Source organism: Jaculus jaculus, chromosome 6 (genome assembly GCF_020740685.1).
Source record: "Jaculus jaculus isolate mJacJac1 chromosome 6, mJacJac1.mat.Y.cur, whole genome shotgun sequence".
NCBI classification, from domain to species: Eukaryota; Metazoa; Chordata; class Mammalia; order Rodentia; family Dipodidae; genus Jaculus; species Jaculus jaculus.
Window position 1 is genome coordinate 40,464,055 of NC_059107.1, and position 23,642 is coordinate 40,487,696.

General features: G+C 49.6%; 1 protein-coding gene across 3 annotated transcripts in view; it reads right to left on the bottom strand.

The window, feature by feature from the left end:
• Window positions 1–22,984, bottom strand: part of Grip2 (glutamate receptor interacting protein 2) — a 95,608-nt gene extending 72,624 nt beyond the window's left edge. For all 3 annotated transcript variants that reach the window (XM_045153328.1, XM_045153332.1, XM_045153331.1), the window contains exon 1: window positions 22,892–22,984. In XM_045153328.1, the coding sequence (XP_045009263.1) occupies window positions 22,892–22,946 (55 nt within the window). In that variant the 5' untranslated portion in view covers window positions 22,947–22,984. The remainder of the gene's footprint in view (window positions 1–22,891) is intronic.
• Between the last annotated feature and the right edge of the window lie 658 nt (window positions 22,985–23,642).

Below are 23,642 nucleotides of genomic sequence, written 5' to 3' on the forward strand. Positions count from 1 at the left end.
CCATCTTTCCAGACCCTTAACTTTTTTTTTTTTTTACTTTCAAAAGTGCCTTGTTATTATTGCATTATCTCTTAAACTCATCCATAAGTCATATTTTCCTTAATGTGTGTATGTTTAATCCTTAATAAAATTTAATGAAAAAAAATTTGCAATATGAACATACCTCAACAAAAGCTGATAAAATATCTATATCATATGGCCTGGAGATTTCACTGGAAAGTGTAAAAGCCCAAGGCAAAAGTATGCATCTGGCTACCTGAAGGCATGTTTAAGAATATTCACAGCAGGGCTGGAGAGATGGCTTAGCGGTTAAGGCACTTGCCTGCAAAGCCCAAGGACCCAGGTTCGATTCCCCAGGTCCTACATTAGCCAGCTGCACATCGTGGCACATACATCTGGAGTTTGTTTGCAGTGGCTAGAGGCCCTAGCATGCCCATTCTGTCTCCCTCTCGTTGTCCCTCTGTGTCTAATAAATAAATAAATAAATAAATAAATAAATAAATAAATAAATAAGCTAAAATAAATCCTTTCTTTCTGGAAGTAGCTTTTGGCTACTGCTCTGGGCATGGTGGCACATGCCAGCACTCAGGAGACATAGGTAGGAGGATTGCTGTGAGTTCAAAGCCACTCTGATACTACAGAGTGAATTCCAGGTCAGCCTGGGCTAGAGCAAGACTATACCTAGAAAAAACAAACCAAAACAAAAAGAAAAAAAAGAAAGTAACTTCTATAATGATCCCATGGTCAGATAGCAAGGATGTCCAAGTGAGTGTGCAAATTTCCCTAGCATTGATGCCAAGGAAGCCCTTTTAATACAAAGCCCTTAATCCCGCTTAAACCATTCATTCAGGCTCCAAAGTCACAGTCAGCCTTTACCACAGGTCTCTTCTCTTAGTTTCTGCTTCATTGAAATCTCTCATTGATATCAGGTCCTCTTATTTTTATTTTATTTACTCATTTATTTATTTGCTTTTTGAAGTAGGGTCTCGCTGTAGCCCAGGCTGACATGTAATTCACTAAGTAGTCTCAGCATTGCCTCGAACTCAAGGCAATCCTCCTACCTCAGCCACAGCAGAAAGCTGGGATTAAAGGCATGAACCACCATAGCCAGCTGAGATCAGGTCACTTAAAAATTATTTATTTACTTGCAAGTCACAGAGAAAGAGGGAGAGAAGACAGGAGAGGGAGAAAGGAGAAAGAGAAAGAGAATAGACATACCAGGGTCTCTTGCCACTGCAAATGAATTGCAGATGCATGTACCACTTTGTGCAGCTGGCTTTATGAGGGCACTGGAGAACTGGACCTGGGCCTGTAGGCTTTGCAAGCAAGTGCCTTTAGCCACTGAGCCATCTCCCCAGCTACAGAACAGGTCTTGTCTAATTAAAATTTGTAATGAAGATTTGACTCATCAATCACATACTGATTGCAGACAACTTCTTCCCCGTGGGTTTCCCTGTCTGGCTGTTACTTCTGTCAACTTCAATTCTGTCCAGTCATATTTTTGCAGTTTTTAGTTAAAGCGGCATGGGGATTTGATTCTTTTGTCAATTTTTCAATCAACGGCTATTTTTCCTTGTGCATAGTTTTAGCCGGTGTCAGTTTTATTTGGAGTTACTTCTGCTAGCAGTGAGCATGATGCATTGGACAAGAGACAAATGGCCCACATTTATTTCTTAGGATATACATGAGAAATTGAAGTATGTTTGAGTCAGACGAGGAGACAAGAGAAAGAGAGCTCTGGAGGGGGGCAGACACAGACACTGGGAGACAGACAGAGATATTTGTGCTGTGGCTTACGCACTGGCTTTTCCCTCCCCTAGAGGTTCATGGCCAGGAAGGTTGGACCCTAGTTGACAAGAGGTGGAGCCTTTAAGAAGTGGGGCCTGTTGGCAGGTGGCTGGTCACTGGGAACACTGCCCTGGGAATTAATGCAGGTCCTGAAAGGACAGGTGGTTCGAAAAGAGCAAACCTGGGGCTGGCTGGAGAGATGGCTTAGTGGTTAAGGCACTTGCCTGCAAAGCCAAAGGACCCAGGTTCAATTCCCAGGACCCATGTAAGACAGATGAACATCTAGAGTTCGTTTGCAGTGGCTGGAAGCCCTGGCACGCCCATTCTCTGTCTCTGTCTCTCTCTCTCTCTACCTGCCTATTTTTATTTCTCTCTTTCAAATAAGTAATTGAAAAAAAATAAAAAGGAGCAAACCTGCCCCTGAATCTCTCTGGCTTTCTTTCTCGGTGCATGAGTTCTCTCACACACACTCCCACCATTATGATGCCATCTACCACAATGCCTTCAGCCAAGCAGGAGCTGGCTCTAGTGGTCATGGACCACCCAACTCTGAACCAAATACCTCTACTTTCTGAACAAAATACTCAGTCTTGGCTATTTGTTATAGTGACAGAAATGAGATCAGTACAACATACGAAGACTGCTTTAGCTCTGACTACTCAGAGAGTTAAATGACAGTGACCATAATACTGTATCCACTACCCTGCTTCCTCACTAGGCACTCACTGTCTGAACATTTCTTCCAACAGTTGCTGGAGTGGCTTAGTTGTATGGAGCACTTAAGGCTCTTGCCTGCAAAGCCTAAGGATCCAGGTTCGATTCCCCAGGGCCCACATAAACCAGATGCACATGGTGGCACACGCATCTAAAATGAATTTGCAGTGGCTGGAAGCCCTGGCACACCAATTCTCTCTCTTTCTAAAATAAATAAATAAAATATTTTTAAAAAATTAATGTGTGAGGGCTGGAGAGATGGCTTAGCGGTTAAGCGCTTGCCTGTGAAGCCTAAGGACCCCGGTTCGAGGCTCAGTTCCCCAGGTCCCACGTTAGCCAGATGCACAAGGGGGCACATGCGTCTGGAGTTCGTTTGCAGTGGCTGGAGGCCCTGGCGTGCCCATTCTCTCTCTCTCCCTCTATCTGTCTTTCTCTCTGTGTCTGTCACTCTCAAATAAATTAATTAATTAAAAAAAATTAATGTGTGGCCCCAGAGACTCAGGCTTGAATCTTGAGTCTCCAGTGGGCCGAGTCCTACTGGGGAAGAGGGGTGTCAGCAGCAGTGGACCCTGAGTCAGCCCCGAGGTGTGTGGAGAGTAGATGGAGCTCCGGCCTCTGTGTGACGCTGGCTGTGGTGGTATCTCTCTGCGTGACACTATGAAAGTGATCAGCTTCTTCTGCCATTTCTGACACTTCCCCTGGAATTTGTAAGCCTAAAAACACCCTTCCTCTTATAAGCTGCTTTTGGTCAGGTGTTTGTCCCAGAAATGAGGAGCTGTCTGCAACAGTTATTTTGCTCTAGAGAAGTGGGGTCATTGCTGCAATGTTACTTGGGCCTGGAGAAGAAGCCTCACAGTGTGGTGTGACAAATTTTATGGGCTATTCTGGTAAGAGTCTGAAAATGCTCAGTGCAGAGGGAATTGTGGAAAGGTAAACAGCAGACCGAAACAACCAAAAGTTTGTTTAAGTCTACCCCCATCTCTCTCTGCTCTGGAGCTTCACCCTTTAAATCTCCAGTCCCCAGTCAAGGGCCACTGTCATTCTCATACTCTGCAGGAGAACGACTGCCCCTCGGTGTTCCAAATGAAAAGGAGTAAATCTGTGCTGCTGAAGTTGGCTTCATTTCTCTCTTGTGTTTCTCACGTTACTCTAGTTAATCCCGAATTCCAACGTTCCACTTCTGCTCAGTCTAGGGGACATCACCTGACTTCTCAGAGTCTCCGTGTCTTCATCTGCGACATTGTCCTAACCAGGATGTTTTTGTAGAGGTGCTTGTTCATTCACTTTGTAAATGTTTGCTGAGCATCTACTATGTGCCAGGAAGGGCCTTAGCCCCTGGGGGTACCGTGGTGAACAAGACGTACCAGAATTGCCTTTTCTGGCTGTAGAGCTGGGTTACAGCAGTGGGGAGGGGGGCTAGGGGACAGTTGATCCAGTTAGGGGAGGGAGCTGGCTCCATGGTGCAACGCTCTGGAGGCTGTCCCACAGCTCACAGTCTAATCTCACCAACGACAGGACTGTTAGCATTCAAGACTGACTGGAGCGATGTGAGAAGTACAAGGGAGAGAGAAAGTCAGCACAGACTGTTCTTTATGGGAGGGACAACAGCTTTCCCAGGGCGAAACTGCTGCTGCCTTTAAATGTGGGAGGCTAGAGGTTTTTAAAGGGCCAGAGGATGAGGGTTGGGGGTCTTTGGGAGGGAAGAATGGAGAGGGAAGATGATACCTTTCCTTCCACGTGGCCTGATAGCTCTTGAGGCCAGATCTTTGAGTTATGAGCTTGCTTTGTAACAGAAGTCCCTTATCATGCTATGGTCCAGGAAAGTTTCATGGTACCCGAAGTTAGTGGTCTGGGACCAGTGGTTCATTAACTCTTTAAGTATGGCTTCTAGAAATAGTATGGATGACAGATTTTTATGGTCTGAAGCTGAAATGTCCCCCGAAAGATTCTGTTAATGGCTTGGTTGCCATATGATTGGGCTTTTGACCAGGTCCTGAGGGCTCTGACCTCACCAGTGGATTTCTCCCTTGGTGTCACGATGCGATGGTGTGATATGGAGAAGACAGGAACCAGGAGGTGGGGCCTGACAGGTGGAAGTAGGTCACTGGAGGCACACCCTTGAAGGTTATGGCTGGTCACTGTCCCTAAAGGTTTCTCTCTGCTTTCTGGATCCCAAGGAGAGCAGCTCTGCTCCAGCAGGCCCTCTTGCCATGAAGTACTGCCTCACCCAGCCCAGAACCAATGGGGCCAACCAGACGGTGGACTGAACTGTGACTGTACTGGGCATTTGGTCACAGCAGCAAAACCTGACTAGCACAACCATCCACCACCTCCCAGGACAGTTCACGTGGATCCTACCCTCCTCGAGGTGAGGTAAGAGGCACTGGGTCTTCCTCTGCCGGAGCTCAGCTATGCCCAGGAGGGGAAGCCTGGTGCCCTTCAATGGAAGCCTTAGCCTGCTGGGCATGTGGCACGGAAAGCAGCTACAGCGGGAGCCAGGAGCTCTTTGCCCAGCCTCCCCCCACACCCCGGCTCGCTCACTGTGCTGTTGCCTGCCACTGCCTGCCGGGATCTGGGTGGAGTGGGACAAGTGTGATGTTTTACTTATGTGCTGTGCATATTTATTAGGAAGAAGTAAATAAACTAGCTGCCTGCCATCTGCACCACAGCCTACACACAGTTCCTCCCTCTTCTGCCTGGAAAGCTGGGGGCCGCGGAAAGGAGTGGCTGATACGGATTAGGATCTCTCCACGGTGCACACAGCTCTAAAATGAGAATCTCCGAGGGAATGGGTGCTTGTTGGCCAACATCTGAGCTTACCAGAAGTCCTGAAAATAGTGCTGACATCCTTTTCTTTTTCTTTTTCTTTTTTTTCATTTTTGGTTTTTCAAGATAGGGTCTTACTCTAGCTCAGGCTGACCTGGAATTCACTATGTAGTCTCAGGGTGTCCTTGAACTCACAGCAATCCTCCTGCCTCTGCCTCCCAAGCACTGGGATTAAAGGCATGTACCACCATGCACAGCTAGGCATCCTTATTTTATAAATAAAGATACTGATGCTCAGACAGGGTGGGGCACTTTCCCAGGCTTGCATAGGAAATGAATAGAGGAACTTGGTGTAGGTTGTGGTACAGACGGCAGGCAGTTCGTTTATTTACCTCTTCCTTACAAACAGAGCTGAATTACAGACAGGGAAGGCCTCCAAAGCCTTGTGCAGTGCCTGAAGAAAAGTGGGGTCATGGGATAACCTCTTGAACTGGTATTGTAGGTCTAAACCAGCTCCTTAATTGTCCTGGTCCTTCTCAGTTGAAAGAGTAAGACATTATAGAAAAGACTCCAGGGCCTAGTGGAGACTCAGAACGCCCACCCAAGTCCCAGGTGTACATCTAGTCTGACACGGAGCTTCTTGATCTCCCTCCCCTCTGTAAGGGCCACCCAGCCCCATCACGGCTTCGGGCTTGCCAGACAACTCACTGGTGAGCTTCTGGGAGCCTTGGTTTCCTCCTGCGTCAAATGAAACCGAACCTCAGAAATACGATGCAAGCTGTACGGAAGGAGACTTCACAGGTGTGTAAATGCTTGTAAACACATGTCCAGCAGGAGTCAAACAGGGCCCAGGACCATGGCTGAGGGAGGAACCAGAATGCTACAATTCCAGAGAGGGATTGTGACTTGCCGGGTGTCATACAGCCTTCAGAGCTGCAGTCCACCTGCCTTCCAAATTGCCAGGCCAGAGTCCAGGAGCCAAGCCCCGCTCAGCTTGGAGCTGCATCTTTGTGAAACACCATAAATCTTTCCGGAATCACTCCAGCCCACATCCCACAGGCCCTGCCTCGCTGCCTCTGCCACCCTGCAGGACTCGTTCATTAAGTGCGGGGAATTCAATGCAATTGCTTTTGAGTGGCCTCAGGGGGGCCACAAGCCACCTCCTTCTAAAACTTCTACAGGCAGGCATGAGTTGAGGTAGGGCTCTCACTCATGCCCTCAAACAGGATGGAGATGTCAAGGTAAAATATTATTTTTCAAGGTGTTTGACATGTCAGCGAGCCTCACTAGGTGTGTCCACGCAGCCTCCACATAGCTCTGGGGCGCAGAAATGGCCGGGTCTTACATATGGACAGTTCAGAGCAGACGGGCCTTGGGATTCCAATTCTGGGCAGTGTGAAGGGGGGACTGAAGCTGTGTGGATCTACATTGTCCTAGGACCCCTGTCAGAGGAAACCGTGTGAGCCACAGGAAGACGAAGGAGGCAGGGAGCAGCCTGGGCGAATCCTGCCTGGCACACAGCCCTCAGCATGCAGGAGGCAGGGAGCAGCTGGGGGGACCTGTGTAGTACACAGACTTCAGCCTTGATCTCTTTCACAAGAAGTCATTGTGCCCAGCTGGTGGCTTCTGTGGAGCTCTGGGATCCACCGTCACCTTGTCTCCATCCTCAGAGCCTCCCCCTTAGCCTCCCTGCAGGAAAAACCGCTAGTATTCCTGTTTATAGACAAAGAAGAGGAAACACAGGGTCCCTTCAGCCAAAGGGACAGCAGGTGCAAAGTGGCAAGAGCAACAAATCAGATCACATGGTACTGTCTGCTTAGCACTACGGAAGTGTGCATGGAAAGGCACCCAAATGTCTGTCCCGGGTCTAGTGGACACTTCTGCTCTCTCCCAGTCTGCTGCTCCACTCTCCTGCTCTGGGGCACATGTGGTGGCCACAAGGTCCTCCATCCTTGAAGCATCTAGTTGTATATTTACTCCAGAACTTGGCCACTTGCTGTTGCCACCATTGGGAACCCTACTTCACCAGGTCCTCTGAGGTTGGTCATTGAACAAATGCCACCTCCTCTGGAGACCCTTCCCTGTCTTCCAAGCAGCCCTTTTCCCTCAATAAACACATGCTCCCCCACCCCATCTCATCTGGCCCACTTACCCTGTTCCACAAGGGCAGATACGGGGCTTGTTCATTCTCGCACCTGGCTTGGGCTAGTAGAGGTTAGGATTAGGTCCCAGCACTTGCCACAGACTAAAGAAAGACAGCAAATTCTCAGGGTCCTTATGAAGGCTGGCAACCTTCCTCCCATTCCCACTGGATTCCCAATTCAAAGGTGCTGTGAGTGCGGGCTCTGGGAAGACAGCTCAGCATTTAAAGATGTTTGCCTGGGGCTGGGTAAATGGCTCAGTGGTTAAAGGTGCTTGCTTGCAAAGCATGACAGCCCAGGTTCGATTCCCCAGTACCTATGTAAAGGCAGATGCACAAAGGGACGCATGTGTGGTGTTCGTTTGCAGCTACATATGGTCCTAGTATGTGCCCATTCTCTCATAAATAAATAAACAGGTTTTAGAAAAATATTTTTTAGGGGCTGGACAGATGGCTTAGCAGTTGAGCACTTGCCTGTGAAGCCTAAGGACTGGGTTCAAGACTCCATTCCCCAGCACCCACATTAGCCAGATGCACAAAGGGGCGCACGCATCTGGAGTTCGTTTGCAGTGGCTGAAGCTCTGGCACGCCCATTCTCTCTCTCTCTTTACCTGCCTCTCTATCGCTCTCACATAAACAAAAATGAACAACAAAAATAAATTTAAAAAAAAGAAAATTTTTTTTAAATATTTTTTATTTATTTAATTGAGAGCGACAGACACAGAGAGAAAGACAGATAGAGGGAGAGAGAGAGAATGGACGCGCCAGGGCTTCCAGCCTCTGCAAACGAACTCCAGATGCGTGCGCCCCCTTGTGCATCTGGTTAACGTGGGACCTGGGGAACCGAGCCTCGAACCGGGGTCCTTAGGCTTCATAGGCAAGCGCTTAACCACTAAGCCATCTCTCCAGCCCAAGAAAAATATTTTTTAGTTTACTTATGAGGGAGAGAGAAAGAGAGAATATGGGCATGCCAAAACCTCTAGCCACTACAAACGAACTTCAGATGCATGAGCAACCTTGTGCATCTGGCTTACATGGGGTTCTGGGAAATTGAATCTGGGTCTGTAGGCTTCACAAGCCAGCACCTTAACTGCTAGTCATCTCTCTAGCCCCGTAAATAACTGTTCTCTCTCTTTTTTCAAATGTTTGCTTGCAAAGCCTGAGGGCCCAGGTTGAATCCCAAAACCATCCACATAAACCAGATGCAAAAAATGGCACAAGGACTGGAGAGATGGCTTAGCAGTTAAGGTGCTTGTCTGCAAAGCCAAATGACCCAGATCTGATTCCCTAGGACCCACATAAGCCAGATGCACAAGGTGGTAGATTTATCGGAGTTTGTTTGCAGAGTGTAGAGGTCCTGGAGCACCCCTTCTTCCCCTACCCCTCTCTGCCTCTTTCTCTGACTAACATAATTTTTTTTAAAAAAGCATCTTGTGTTCATTTGCAGTGGCAAGAGGTCCCGGTGCTCCATACACACACACACACACACACACACACGCACAAATATCTATGCAAATAAAATGTTTTTAAAGGTGCTGGAGGTGAGAAACCTATTCCCACAAGGAAAGTGGAGAAGCCACATGGGATAAGAAGGAGAAATGGGCTAGAACTTGAATAATAACAATACTCTAGGAGATTATGTGGCCATTAAAAATGACAAGTGTAGGAAATAATATCTGTGGGGGAAAGCCTATGCAGAGGTGCATTGCAGGCAATGACAGCTGCAGAAAAGCCAAGTCTTACCACAGGCTTGTGTATAAAAGCAGAAGTTGGGAAACAACCTTTGTTTCCAGCTATGAGGGAGCAGTACATAAACCATGCCCAGTATGGCCAATGGATGAAGCAGAATCTCTAATAATCCAGGGACATGCCAACCCTTGGGAGCCAAGCGATGTAAAAGCAAAGAGGAAAGTATGGTGTGTGGAGTGATGGAGACAAAACAGAGAAAGAAGAAGAGGGGATCTATCAGAGTGCCAGCATGGGATTGGTTGGTGGAGGCCAGTTCTAGTTTTCTTCTTGGTCGTCATTATCAAAGTGATCTGCATGTAACAATCACATGTTGAATCTGAAAGTCACAACAAAAGGTGCTGAATTTTTAAAAATGATTGCCAAAGGCCAGTAAAATGTGTATTTATCTGTGACTGTGGGAAAGGAGGATGCTGTGGGGTCTTTATTTCTTTTCATGTGTGTATGTTTGCATGCATGTGGTGGTGGTGGTGTGTGTGTGCGTGTGCACTGCATGTGGAATTTACAGGACAGACTCGGGTGTCACCCTCAGGAACACCATCCACTTCTTGTTGAGATAGGGCCTCCTACGGACTAACCAGTGCACTCCAGAGATCTGCCTGCCTCCGCCTCTCCAGCACTGGGATTACAGGCACCCACCACCTTGCCCAGCATTGTACATGGAGTCTGGGAATCAAAATCAAGTCTTCATGCTTGCAAGGCAAGCCCTTTACCCACTGAGTCATCTCCCCAGCCCATACATGTGTTTACTGGTGTTGCTGTTTCTTATTATTTAAGAGTTTAATTGCCCAACATCTTTTACGAGGTCATTTTTCTTCTTCATCAGGTACACAAAAAAGAATCTAAAATGGGCCCACAGGAAGTATGACAGCCAAGCAAATTTCTTTCCCATCTGTGAGGAATCTGTGTCTCCTCATACTTGCAATGGCGTTTTAGTCTGGTTTCCCTTACAATAACAAAATGCCTAAAGCAGACTACCTTTATGAACAAAAGAGATTCACACTAGCTCACAGTTCTCGGTGTGAAATCTTAGGGGCCTCCCCTGGTGGTAGCCTTTTCACTGCAGAGAATTCCAAGACCATGCAGAGTATCATATTTCAAGTTAGGAAGTAAATAGGGGTGTGTGTGTGTGTGTGTGTGTGTGTGTGTGTGTGTGTGTTTTCTTATAAAGTTACCAGGGCCCAATCATGAGGTCTCTACCCTAATGGCCTTTTCCGAGCCTAATCACTTTCCAAAGAGACATCTCTAACTGTTGTAGTTGGGTAGTTTCTGTCCTCTTCGTACCATCAACTAAGATAAGGCTTGAACGCAGTCTCAGTTTGCAGGGGACACAGCCTTATAATATTAGCAGCACAGTTAACCATTGTGCTACCTCTGTCTTATAAGATTTAACCCTCTCTAGACAGGCTGGGCCTGTGCCCAGCACTTAGTAGGTGCTCAGTTAATGCCGACCACACTCTGACCTCCAAGATCCCAGTACAGAGGTTTTTCAACTACTATATTCTCTACAGGTAGGAAGAAGTGGTCTGTACACCACCCTGTTTTGCCTTGAAATCCCATATTCAAAGAAAAAAAACAAAAACAAATCTTTGGATAGCTCTGCAGTAACATATACATGTTATTTGTGAATAAGTCACATTTCCCTTCATTGTGTATCATGTACATTATACAACACACACACACACAAAAACAAAACACACGAGGAATCGATCCAGGTGTGGTGGCGCACACCTTAAATCCCAGCACTTGGGAGGCAGAGGTAGGAGGATTACTGTGAATTCAAAGCCAGCCTGGGACTACAGAGTGAGTTCCAGGTAAACTTGGGCCAGAGTGAGACCCTACTTCAAAAGAAAAAAAGAACGAAAGAAAAGAAATGAAAAAGGAGAAAATATCAAAGTGTGACAGGAAACAGATGTCAATGGAAGCTTTCAGCATTTTTCCCACTTTCCTCCTCAGAAGGCATTCTTGTGTATGCCCCCTCATCCCACCGGAGCTCTCAGCCACAGCTGAAGTCCCAGAAAATTGCTGGCTTGTGGTCCACAGTTGTTCAGAGGATGGCCTGTGGTTCAGCCTGGTTTATGCTTAGAAGAAACAAACCAAGGGCCAAAGGTAAGCCACTCAGAACAGGATCTGAGAACCCCTGGACTTCTCTACAATCCTGGCCTCCCCTCCTCTCCTTTGTACACTGTTTCTCCATCTAGAATCCAAAAACTCAGTTAGCCTCTGAAGGTGGGCCTTCCTGCTGTCCTCTGGGGAAGCCTCCCTGAGCTTCTCCGCACTCACTAGTGGGAAGCAGCCTCACCCTGGAGGCCTGGAAGCTGCTGATTTATAGCCTGCTGCTGTTGCCTGCTTGCCTTCTAGGACTCACCAAACCCAGAGCCTGCCACCATATACCCTAGATATCAGTCTGGAGGCCTGGGCCTCTGGTATAGAGATCAAGCTGTAAATCTCATGCTGCAGGGTCTCTGGAGGGAAGCATCATGGGAGAATTCATTTCTCATCCCCGAATAAATCAACTCCAGAGTCAGGAGAGGGAAGCGCTTGTTTACTTGAAGAGTGGCTGTTGGGAGGACCTCCCCATCCCCATATGGGATTCCTCAGCTGGGCTGCCAGCATCAGGGGAAATCCCAGCAGGAATCGCTGGTGTCCTCCACACCTGACATTTCATAGCTGGCCCATCTCATTGCCTGTGTCCACCTCCTCTGTGCCTGTGGTCTCCATCCGGCTGAGCCGACAGGCCAAGATGGATCCAAAGGCACTAACTGGGGACCTTGAACAGCAGAACTGTCTCAAGTCCTCACTGCCTATGTGAACTTGCATCAGGTTTTAGAGGCAGAGCGCGTTGGATCAGCCTCTGCAGAGCATGAGGCCCTGGGTGCTAGCGGCTCTGTTGCCCAAGCCAGGCCAGGATAGGCTGCCGGGATTCCTGCGTTGCTCTTCCAGAAGCACTGGTGGTGCAGCCGCTCTCCTTTGTGCTCCGGACCTCTCGTGATACAAGAGCAGAGTAAGTAACAGTCCCGTGTGACAGCATGCCAGCACTTGTGTAAAAGGGGGGGAAGATAAGTGTTCGTAATGGCTTACAGAAATACAGATGAAGTTTCTAGAAAGGCATGCTAAGAACATATAATCATTTTTCCCCACTGTAGAAGAGGTGAGGTAATGCACATAGGAGGCCCAGGTTGGGGAAAGGCTCCTCATCACCGTGTTTTGAGGTGCTTCTCGGAACCATGTAACCACTCCCCCACTCTCACGCCAGCGTCTTATGGATGGGGCAGTCACTTCCTTGTCCACATCACTTTATGTTCCTGCACTAGGTATTTCCCTAGAGTAAACAGAAAAGGAACAGTAGAGCCAAAAGGTATCAGCACTTTCTTGACTCCAATCCTGTCCAGTGTGTTTCTTCCCTGACTGCACACTTCCCTGTCTGCTTCAACCAGGGTCTCACTAACCCTACGTACAATGAATTTCAAAAGTTCCCTAGGGCTGGAGAGATTGTTCAGTGGTTGAGGCGCTTGTTTGCAAAGCCTAAATGCCCAGGTTCAATTCCCCAGTGCCCAGGTAAAGCCAGATGCACAGAGTGGAGCATGCACCTGGAGTTGGTTTGCAGCAGCAGGGGGAGCAGCCCTTCTCTCTCTTTGCTTGCAAATAAATACAATTTTTTGTTTTTCTCTATTTTTAAAAAGATTTTATTTATTTAAGAATGGAAAAGGCAGAGAGAGTGAGAAAGAGACAGACAGAAAGAAGGAATGAGCACACCAGGACCTCTAGTCACTGCAAACAAACTCCAGATGCATGTGCCACCTTGTGCATCTGGCTTACGTGGTTATTGGGGAACTGAACCTGGGCTTTGTAGGCAAGTGCCTTAATTGCTGAACTATCTCTCCATCCAAATAAAATATATTTTTTTAATTTTTTAAAATTTATTTTTATTTATTTATTTGAGAGCAACAGACAGAGAACGAGGCAGATAGAGAGAGAGGGAGAGAGAATGGGTGCACCAGGGCTTCCAGCCTCTGCAAACGAACTCCAGACGCATGTGCCCCCTTGTGCATCTGGCTAACGTGGGTCCTGGGGAATCAAGCCTCGAACTGGGATCCTTAGGCTTCACAGGCAAGCGCTTAGCTGCTAAGCTACTTCTCCAGCCCCAAATAAAATATATTTTTTAAAAAATCCCTAAAAGTTGATATAATATGTTGCTTCCTTGAGCATCTCCCCACTGATACCAGGAGAGTCCCCTAAGATGGTGCACCTGTCCACTTTTTACTTCATTTTTCCTGCCATCAACCCCGCACGGATCTGCTGATGTCCACAATGCTGCCTGTCTGCTCTTACTCATAGGAATCTTTCTACCCCCGGGATATAATTTCTTATCAATAGCGTATGTCCTACATAAATACTATTCCTCCTAGGCTGCAGCTCAGCTTGATGTGGGTGATTTCTCATGTTGACAGAGTTTTCTGTTTTAATTTTTTACTCTTCTTCATGAAACATGTTTTTTGTTTACTTATTTATATTTATTTATTTGAAAGATAGAGACAGACAGAAAGGCAGAGAGAGGGAGAGAACTAGGGCCTCCTGCCACTGGAAATGAACTATAGATGCATGTACCACTGTGGGCATTTGGTTTTATCTGGATACTGGAGAATTGAACCTAGGTAGTCAGGCTTTGCAAGAAAACACCTTTAATCACTGAGCCATCTCTTCAGTCCACAAAAATGTGTTTTGTTTTTTTTTTTTTTGGTTTTTCGAGGTAGGGTAGGGTCTCCTCACTGACCTGGAACTCACTCTAGTCTCAGGGCAGCCTTGAACTCACGGCGATCCTCCTACCTCTGCCTCCCAAGTGCTGGGATTAAAGGCATGCGCCACAACGCCCAGCATAAAATCTGTTTCTGAAGCTTCTATCTCCTCGTCTGGCAGAGCTGACCACCCAGACTGAGATGGGTGTGAGGAGAAGAGTGAATAAGCCCCAGAAGTGCATTGCTAACGAAGTCATGAGGGCTCCCCTGCCCCCCCTTTACATTCCATTCCCCCAGCAGCCAACGGGAACCTTCTGAAGATGGCACTATCCTTCTTGAAAGCCTTTCACTTGTCTAAGAATGGATGAAGCCTAAATTATTTTAGTGTGTGAGTTCAAAGTCCAGCACAAGTGCTTCTATGGGCTGAGTCAGTTAGGATGACCAAAAAGACTGGATGGGGAGTGTGTCCCCCTCCCCACCCCTTGACAGCAGGAGTGTCAGTTTTGGAAAGAAGCCGTGAATCCATTTTGTGTGTAACTTCCCCTTCCACTTAAAACGAAAGCTTAGCAACTGAGTTTTTTTCAAGCCACCAAGTGTCAATCAAGTGGTCTGGCCACTTTTCCCCTCTCTGACACACAGCTCACCCTTGCCCTCTGCAATGTCCAGCCAGGTCTGGAATTCACCCTGCTGGAATCAAGCTCTATGGGCTGTGATCTCGAGGGTGGAAGGAGCTCCTCCTGGGGCCAGGGAAGGGCTGGCTAGGACAAGACAAGCAGATGCAAAGGGTTCCCTGCAGAAGACGGTATAAACACAGCCTCTGAAGCCAGGCATCCTGGGTTCAAATCCAGCCCTCCTCTACTGTGTGGGACTTGGAAGTCACTGAACCTTTCTGCCTCAGTCTCCTCATGTGAAAACAGAAAAAACAGTGCCTATCTCAGCAGGCACAGGTACATGCCTGTAATCCCAGCAGTTAGAAGGCAGAGGCAGGAGGACTGAGATTTCCAGGACTCAAGGACAGCCTGAGGGCTGGAGAGATGGCTTAGCAGTTAAGCGTTTGCCTGTGAAGCCTAAGGACCTCGATTCAAGGCTCAGTTCCCCAGAACCCATGTTAGCCAGATGCACAAGGGGGCGCACGCATCTGGAGTTCATTTGCAGTGGCTGGAGGCCATGGCACACCCATATTCTCTCTCTCTCTCTCTCTCTCTCTCTCTCTTTCTCTCTCTGCCTCTTCCTCTCTCTGTCTTTTTCTCTCAAATAAATAAAGAAAAGTAACAAAAATTTTTTTAAAAAAGGACAGCCTGAGCTATATAGTGAGACCCTGTCACAAAAACTAAGGGCTGGAGGTATAGCTCAGTACTAGAGCTCTTGCTTAGCATGTGCAAAGCCCTGAGTCCTGTACCCAGCAAAATGCACTCATACACACACACACACACACACACACTAGTACCCACTTCATAGGATTGTCATGGAAACTAATACAGTTAGTCCATAAAGCACACAGACCAGAGCACAGCACACAAGTCAGTGGCGACCACCGTGCAGCCACACCCGATCTTGTCACCCCTCCCTGCTCTACTGTCAACCATCAGCACTGCCCCTACCTGCCCACTTTCCAAAAGGTTGAAAGGCTTCTTCAGCACAAAGCTGTCTGGGCTTTTCCCTTGGGGAGGGTTATTTTCTGAGGAGGAAACTGAAGATCAGAAAGGTTAAACAAATAGCCACAGGAACTGTTCAAAGAAGCCAGACAGAGCCAGGCTTGGTGGTGGACACCTTTAATCCCAGCACTCAGGAGGCAGAGGTAGGAGGATTACCATGAGTTTGAGGCCACCCTGAGACTACAGAGTGAATTCCAGGACAGCCTGAGCTAGAGTGAGACCCGACGTCAAAAACAGAACGAAAAACAGAAGCCAGAAAGATCCCAGATTTCCACCCCTGGTCTGAGGCACTCTTTGGGGACATCCATGGGCCTCCGACTTTCAAGCTCCATGGGCCTGGGAGTCACAGGATGACATACTGTCCTGCTCAGTGAGTGACTAGGCCTCGTGTCTCTTTCCTCAGTCATGTCCCACAAGGACCCCTGGCTCTCTCACTGACAAAGCTTTCCTGTTGTCTCCCTGGCTCCTTGCCACATCTTAGCCTACAGGCTGTGAATGCTTCCAGCTTACAGAGGAAACAAGTGGGTCCCGGAGAGGGAAAATTGTTCAAGCTCAGTCACAACTTGGGAGCAACGGTGCTGAGACTGAATGCTAGGCCTGTGGTGTAGCTGAGAATTTTTATTTTATTTTATTTTATTTTATTTTGTAGTGGGGGTAGAGGGAGCGTATAAGCTGAAGAGAGGCTATTTGGTTGATGGGGACAATGTGGCAGCACTCCAGCTCGGGGCACTCCAGCTCAGGACACCTCTTGCTGGGTTTCAGCATCCTCCCAAGGGCTGTCCTGGGGGTAGGATGTGAAAGCAGTCTGTCCAGGGCCTGGCTCACAGCAGGTGTGCAAGGGAGACTGCTCCTCTGCCTTCTTGCTTGTTTCATTCTGCCCTCAGTGAGTGACTACTGTGGGTTGGCTCCTGAACAGGCCACCACAGACTCAGAGAAGAATGGGACAGGCCCATGGGTGCGCTAGGTTCTGTATCTGAGGTATGCCCCAACATGAGGGACAGGACAAACAGGGCGATTACTAGCTCTGCTATGTTGTGGAGGGGTGACAGGACGTTGCACCCTCAGGCCTGGCGATTGTTGGGTAGGGAAGGAAAGGAAGGAGGCTCTGCGGCAGGGTGGCAGCCCGAGGTTGGGGATAATAAACCCTCAGCAAGGTAAAGGTGGGAAGAAAAGTTTCCTATAGCCAGGAAGGGCATGGAATACGGAAGCTACAAACTTCAGGCAACCAAGCTAAATCCAAAGCAGGAGGGAGTACCAACACTTTAAAGTTGCAATATAATACATACATTCCTGGACTTTAACGTCTCTTAAATATCAGAAAATCTGGTAGGTCAGGTGTGGTGGTGCATACCTTTAATCCCAGCACTTGGGAGTCTGAGGTAGGAGGAATTGTGTGAGTTTGAGACCAATTTGAGACTACATAGTGAAACTGAGACCCAACCTTATAAGAAAGAAAGAAAGAGGGAAAGAAAGAAAATATGGTCAGTTGATGTATTGATGTAGAGCTCCTTTGAAGCCCGAAGTTTTGGTTCACTTTATCCCCCAGGTCTAATTCAATCCTTTAGTGCACAAATTCATTGAGCAGCTTCTGAGTACCAGGCAGTATGCTAATGAGTAGAAGATAGAGAGGAGAATAAATGGGCATGATCACAGCCCTCATGCCATCTGCATAATAACGAGAGCAACATGCAATTAAAAGTACATAGAATAATGTCATACATGGCACTACAGAGAGGAAGTAAGTTGCAAGTCTACTGCTCCATTAAGATGGATGAGACCCTACCTCAGAAAAACAAAGCAAAACAAAACAAAAAGCTTTACAAAAAAAGACACATGGTTAGGGAAGGACTCTCTGAGGATGGCATAGTTGCACATTTATAAAGGAAGTGATGGGGCCAGAGAGATGGCTTAGCAGTTAAGGCGCTTGCCTGTGAAGTCTAAGGACCCATTCAATTCCCCAGTACACACACAAGCCAGATGTAAAGGTGTGGCACATGCGTCTGGAATTCATTTACAGTGGTTAGAGGCCCTAGTGTGCCCATTCTCTATTTGCCTCTGTCTCTTAAAATACGTAACTAGATAAAATATTTTTAAAAAAGGAACTGATGGGGAACAGGTCAAGATCAATCCTCCACAAGAAGCAGCTTAGTGAGAAGTCCTGGTGCTTCCTTCACTCTTCTCTTGGGTCTCCTGCACTGCCTCTGCAAACACACGATTCCTCTAGAGTCAGCCATAGCACACCCAGGCTACGCGACAACAGACGGACACTGCGCTTGGGTGCATGCTGATGAAGATGATCTGTCCAGTATGAGTGTGATATGGGCAGTGCTGAGCTGCATAGAAAGCAGTGGGATTTTTTTTTTTTTTTTGAGGAAGGGTCTCGATCTAGCTCAGGCTGACCTGGAATTCACTCTGTAGTCCCAGGATGGCCTCTAACTCACAGCGATTCACCTACCTCTGCCTCCTGAGTGCTGGGATGGGATTGAAGGTGTGTACCACTCTGCCTGGCAGTGGATGGACCTTTTGTTGCTGGTAATGAGGAAAAGGCTGAGAAGGATCATACTTGGCATATGAGAACTTGAGCTGGGACAGAGAAGTGAAGAGTGGGAGGGAAAACACTGCTTTCTTCCTCCTCTGCTGGGCCCTGAGAAGTAGGAGAGCCACACAAGGAGAACAGACTGGCATGGCAGAGTTTCTGTAACCCTGAAGCTGATTTCCATTTTAAAAGAAAATTAGCTGGGTGTGGTGGTGCACGTCTTTAATTACAGCACTTGGGAGGCAGAGGTAGGAAGCTGCCATTGAGTTCGAGGCTACCCTAAGACTTCATAGGAAACTCCAGGTCAGCCTGAGATACAGCAAGCCCCTACCTCGAAAAACCAAAAAAGAAAAGAAAATTAATTCCTAAGGCTTCTTGGACTGCTGTGCCATTGGCTCGCCCACTCATCTTCTAAGCACAGTCAGGACATGCTCGCCATGCCCTTCACTCACAAAGCACGAAAACGAGGTGGGCTTGTTTCAAAGGAGTGGGGGAGAAAACACTCTGGTCTCATATCACCCTGCTAGGGGTGGGGAAGGGGCTGTGCTCACTGATGTGATGGTCCGCAGCATGGGAAACAGCCTTTGCAATTCAAAGCTTTGCTTGCAGTTCTGCAGGCAGTTAAAATCGGCCCAGGTGTTAGCACTGCAGTTGTTAGAGCCAAACAAAAGATTCCCTCCCCAGGTCTGGCTGGGTCTCCTGAAATTGATCGGGGTGTCCCTGCTACCTGGTTTAAGGCACTGAACAGATGTTTCACAGCAGGGAGAACATTAGCTCCAGATGCTGCTTTGTTCATGATGCACGTGCATTCATTGGCTTGTGTGCATGCGCACCGCATACTCAGGCATGCGCGCGCGCTCACACACACACAGGCACTCACACACATACACACACACACACACACACACACACACACGCGTGCGCACTTGCTCGCACAAACATTTGTGTCTCCCTTCTGCATTTGGCATGTTTGCAAGGACCATATGTAACCCTTTCCTTTGGTTCTGACAGAGAGATGAGCAGCGGGAGCAAGTAGCCAATCAAGTCCCACCCTATCATCTTTCTGTTGTCTCCTAGGTAACCGGCACAGAGAAACGTCAGCTAGCTGGGTACCACCGGACGGACACACACACACACACACACACACAGCCTCTTAACAACCTGTAATTACAGACATGTTGAATATGCTTTTCAGGACCTTGGACAGTTCCCCAGACCACTACCAGGACTTCCTATCTCCTTTGGCAGCCTCTTTTCCCACCTCTGCCCTCTTCGTGTGCCATTCCTCTGCCTGGGATGTCTCTCCCTGCTGCCATTAACACTCTCTGCACCACTGAGGGCCTAGCTCACCTCTGGAGCGATCTGAGCCCTGGATTCAGCCCTCGAAAGCACCCATCACAGTTCCCTGCAGTCAAGGCTGGCTAGTGCTCTCGCCTCTCAGGATCACGGTGTCTCAGGTTTCCTTCTTGGCCTTCAGATCATACTGTCTGACCCACATGAGCCCTGTGATTTTCCCTGCACCTGCTGCTCCGTGGCCCTCCTCTGTTGTAGGTCTGACTGGGCCTTCTCCCTTACTGCCAGCTGAGGTCACCTTCCCTGACCACCCTACATCCTGGCTGAAGGGCTCCCCTCTCCAAGTGCCTGTGCTGTGTCAGGTCTGAAACCACCCCATCCACACCGACTTTCACACTGCTCTTTGTCTCCCCCTCGAGTGCCAACTCTCCAAGCAGGGCTTTGTTGTGTTCCCCTCCTGGACTCTCTGCACCCAGCACAGGGCTCAAGAACACTGGGTGAATGGGTAAAGTCAATCTACCCACTGCTCCTGTGTCTCTTCACCCCTCTAGTGAGATGTCAGGTGGGACAACTTCCATCATGCCTCTTGCTAACTCTCCAAGAGACTATTAGGTGGCACATGAATCAGGCCACGCCACAGGAAGATGCAGCTGCTTGTCAGACATCTGACTGGCTCACTTCAGTTGCATAACATCTCTGAGTTCTCACTCCCTGAGCCCCAAGCACTGGGCATCTTGAACATTTGTTGTCTGCGGGGCCAGAGCAACTTGAAACTAAGGCTGGCTTTTACTTTCTAACTGCACAGTCACTAGTCAGATGGGGCACTTGCTGTTGTGAATAGAAGAAAATATGTTGCTGACTACAGGACCATGAAGGTAAGGGGGAGCAAGAAGCATAGCACCTCCAACTCTATGGCCACATGTTTCTTTTTTCAAGGAATACTACTACTTTAGGTCCTAAAAACTGCAGAGTGATCCTAACACAGTCTACCTCAGTGCACAAGGTCAGGCCATGGGTCAAGTAGCCGCATGGTTCACACAACTCATCGGATTCCCCCAAGCCTAGCAGTGGAGAGACTTGTGCAAGCCAACTGTGACCCGAAATCCACACTGGCTCTCAAGTTCTCCACTGACTAGTGAATGCACCAGATCATTTCCCCAAATCTGAAATCAGGTCAGATATAACAGTTAGAAAGGAAGAGCAGATGGGTGTTTCTTGCGCTCCTACTGTGAACTGGTCCCTACACTAGGACATGACAACACATCATCTTCACGATGCCCCTCCTATTCATGGATGAAAAAGAGCTGAAGCTTCAAAAATTTAACCCGGGTGTGGTGGCACACACCTTTAATCCCAGCACTTGGGAGGCAGGGTTAGGAGGATCGCCATGAGTTCAAGGCCATGTTGAGGCTGAATCCCAGGTCAGCCTGGGCTACAGTGAGACCCTACCTCAACCCTCTCCTCCCAAAAAAAAAATTAGGCAGGGGTTAAGGAGGGTAGGAGGAAAGAAAAGAACGAAAGTTCAACATGCCCAAGGTTACACAGTTGATACTCGGAAGGTCCCTCTCCTCTTCCTCAGGCTGTATGTAGCCTGTGTGGTACCTAGAGAAGTGAGTCTTTCAAAACACCCCTTTGACTGGTTGAAGATCCCCTCATGTGTGGCCCTGACTCTGCATCTCTCTCTGTTCTCTCTGCTTGGCTGTCTTTTCACCACTAGGCTTTTATGGAGTGTGACCGGCGTTCTCAGAGACACTCCTCAGAAAGCCCAAGAAACCAATTTCCTGTGGCCCAAAGAAAGCTGGAGATTTTGTCTTTTTCAAATAGTAATTTCCTGCTGGCGCGGGTGGGCGCAACAGCCACCTTCTGCTTTAGCATTGAGCTCAAAGATCAACCACAACCACCTGGCACTGAGGAGGTGGCCTTTGCCCAACAGATGGTGGGCAAAATCATCATAGGTGTCACCGGCCCACATGTATCATCCATGTCACACACATCTTATGTGCACCCCATATGCATCATATATATCAGCCATGTGCCCCCACGCACAATAGTGTGGTACAAACACCACCACATGACTGAGACCTTATAGGTCCCACTTCCAAACCTGTTACTGGCTGTATGTTGGGCCAGGGTCAAGACCCCATTTTATTTTCCTACAGCCTGGGGCATAAAAGGTGCTGGGTCCCCCCCTTTACAGACAGAACGTGAGTGAGCTTTGGAGAAAAGGCTGTCTGGCAAAGCTCCCCTATTTTCTAAGGGCCATATTCAGCCTGAGCCAGACTTCCTGCTTAGTTTACTGCCTCCCAGTGGGAAGCTCCATGGAGCAGGGGCTGCGTCTTGACAGCCTTCTTCTTTAGCTCCAGAGAACTCCCCTCTATGCCCCAAAGCCACTGCACCTCAGGAGCTGAGGTCAGGAGTGGAGGGTGGGCCCCTCACCTCCCATATTCTAGGTTTGCCCGGATCCGTGCCACAGGCTAAGGCATGTTACGGGTCTTTGCACAACGCTCTGGGCTCTTCTCCTGGTCCCTCAGAGTCTTAGGGCAGAGTTTAGAAACCCTGGGACCAAGAGGGTGGGGGGCATTTCTCCCAGGCTCCCTACTTCCACCCTCTCTACTCTGTCCTGGGTTGAAAACAATGAATCCTTTCCCATGATACTGGGGAAGACCCAACCTCCGGGGGTGGGAGTTGGGCGGCGAGGGGAGCAGAGGGAGAGAAGACTGGAAACTACCAAAAGCTTTGGGTCATACAGATTTGGGATCCTATCCTAACTGTCCTATGGCCTGGCTGTGTGACCTTGGGAAAAGAGCTTTCCCTCTCTGAGGCTGACCTCACCTGTAAGGAGGAAGGAATCATAGCGTCCCCAGGGGTAGTTGTGAAGGTTAAAGGCAAAGGCAGGTGTGAGGCAGTGGCCTAGTCACCCGGTGTGGCCCACAACGTGAGCAATGGGATGGCAGCTGCCCTTCCCACACTGCCTCGCCTCATCCCGCACTGGTGGCCCTGGCAATTTCTTATTAGTGCGGAACCCAAACTTTGCCCGAGCTAGCAGCGGGTCCTTCTATCCCTCCGGGCGGTGCCGACCACAGGTAATGGAGGACCCCTCCCCGCAGGAGCCGGGCAAGGGGCTTCGCTGCAGCGCTGCGGCAAGGGAGGCCTGGCAGGGGAGCCCTCGCCACACACCAGCCCCGGTGCAACTTCGGTGGCTGCGGACTCGGGGTTCACGCAGGAAAGTTGGGTGTGCGAGCTCTGGGGCGCGGGGTCCGGGGTCCGGCCGAGCGCGCCCCTCCGCCCTAGCCGCCGGCCGGTGCAGGGGATCGAGGCACGTGGCCGCAGATGGGCCCCGGCCCGGGCCGGCCGGGAGCCGGGGCGCTCGCTGGGCTCAGACCCGCGGCCGCCGACCTGCGGTGACCTCGCCGCGGCCCGCTCCGTGGGGGTCTCGGGTCCCCGGGGACTCGACCCCGCCTCTGGGCCCGGCCGGCCCAGCCCAGCCCACCCGGCTCGGCGTAGCGCCGCGTCCTACCTTCGTCCGGCAGCCGCTGCAGGCAGAGCGCGAGGTTCCTCCGCCAGCCCCGCATCCCCACGGCCGCCCAGCAGCCCGACCCGGCCGGGCCAGCGCGGACCCGGACCCGGACCCGCACCCGGACCCGGACGGACCCGCCCCCGCCGGGCCGGGCGCAGCGCAGCGCAGCGCTGGGGAGGCCGCGGGCCCAGGGCGCCGGGCATGGGTGGGGGGCCCCCGCCCGGGTGGTGCCACGGCCGCCCGCGCTCGGCTCCGGTCCCGAGCCCCGCGGCCGAGCAGCGGCTCCCGAGAGCGCGCGCTTTCCCAGCGCGGGGGCGGGGCGGGACGGGGCGGGAGCCGGCGAGGGCGGGGGAGCCTGAGCCTCGCTCCCCGCTCCCCTCCAGCGGGCCCTCCACCTCAGGGCTCTTCGCCAGAGGACTAAGCACCAGGAATTCGTGAATGAATGAACCCGAGAGTGAATGAAGGAGTCTGAAGCTACGTGTGACTCAGTGACTGAGTGAATCAGTAAAATAATCAATAGGGAAATTAGTGAATGGATAAGTGGTTGAATGAATGAGTTAATGTCCTCCAGGGAGAGGCAAAGAGGACCCAGGATCCTGTACTGATACCTCGCTCCTGCCCCAGGGGGGAGCCTGAGGCCGGCACCCTGTAGAGGAGGCAACAAGAAGCTCCGAGGGCAGCTTGTCTGAAGATGCATGGCACTGCAAGTGCTGGCTCTGTTGGGGAAGTTTCCGGGCCAGCCTGGTGTACC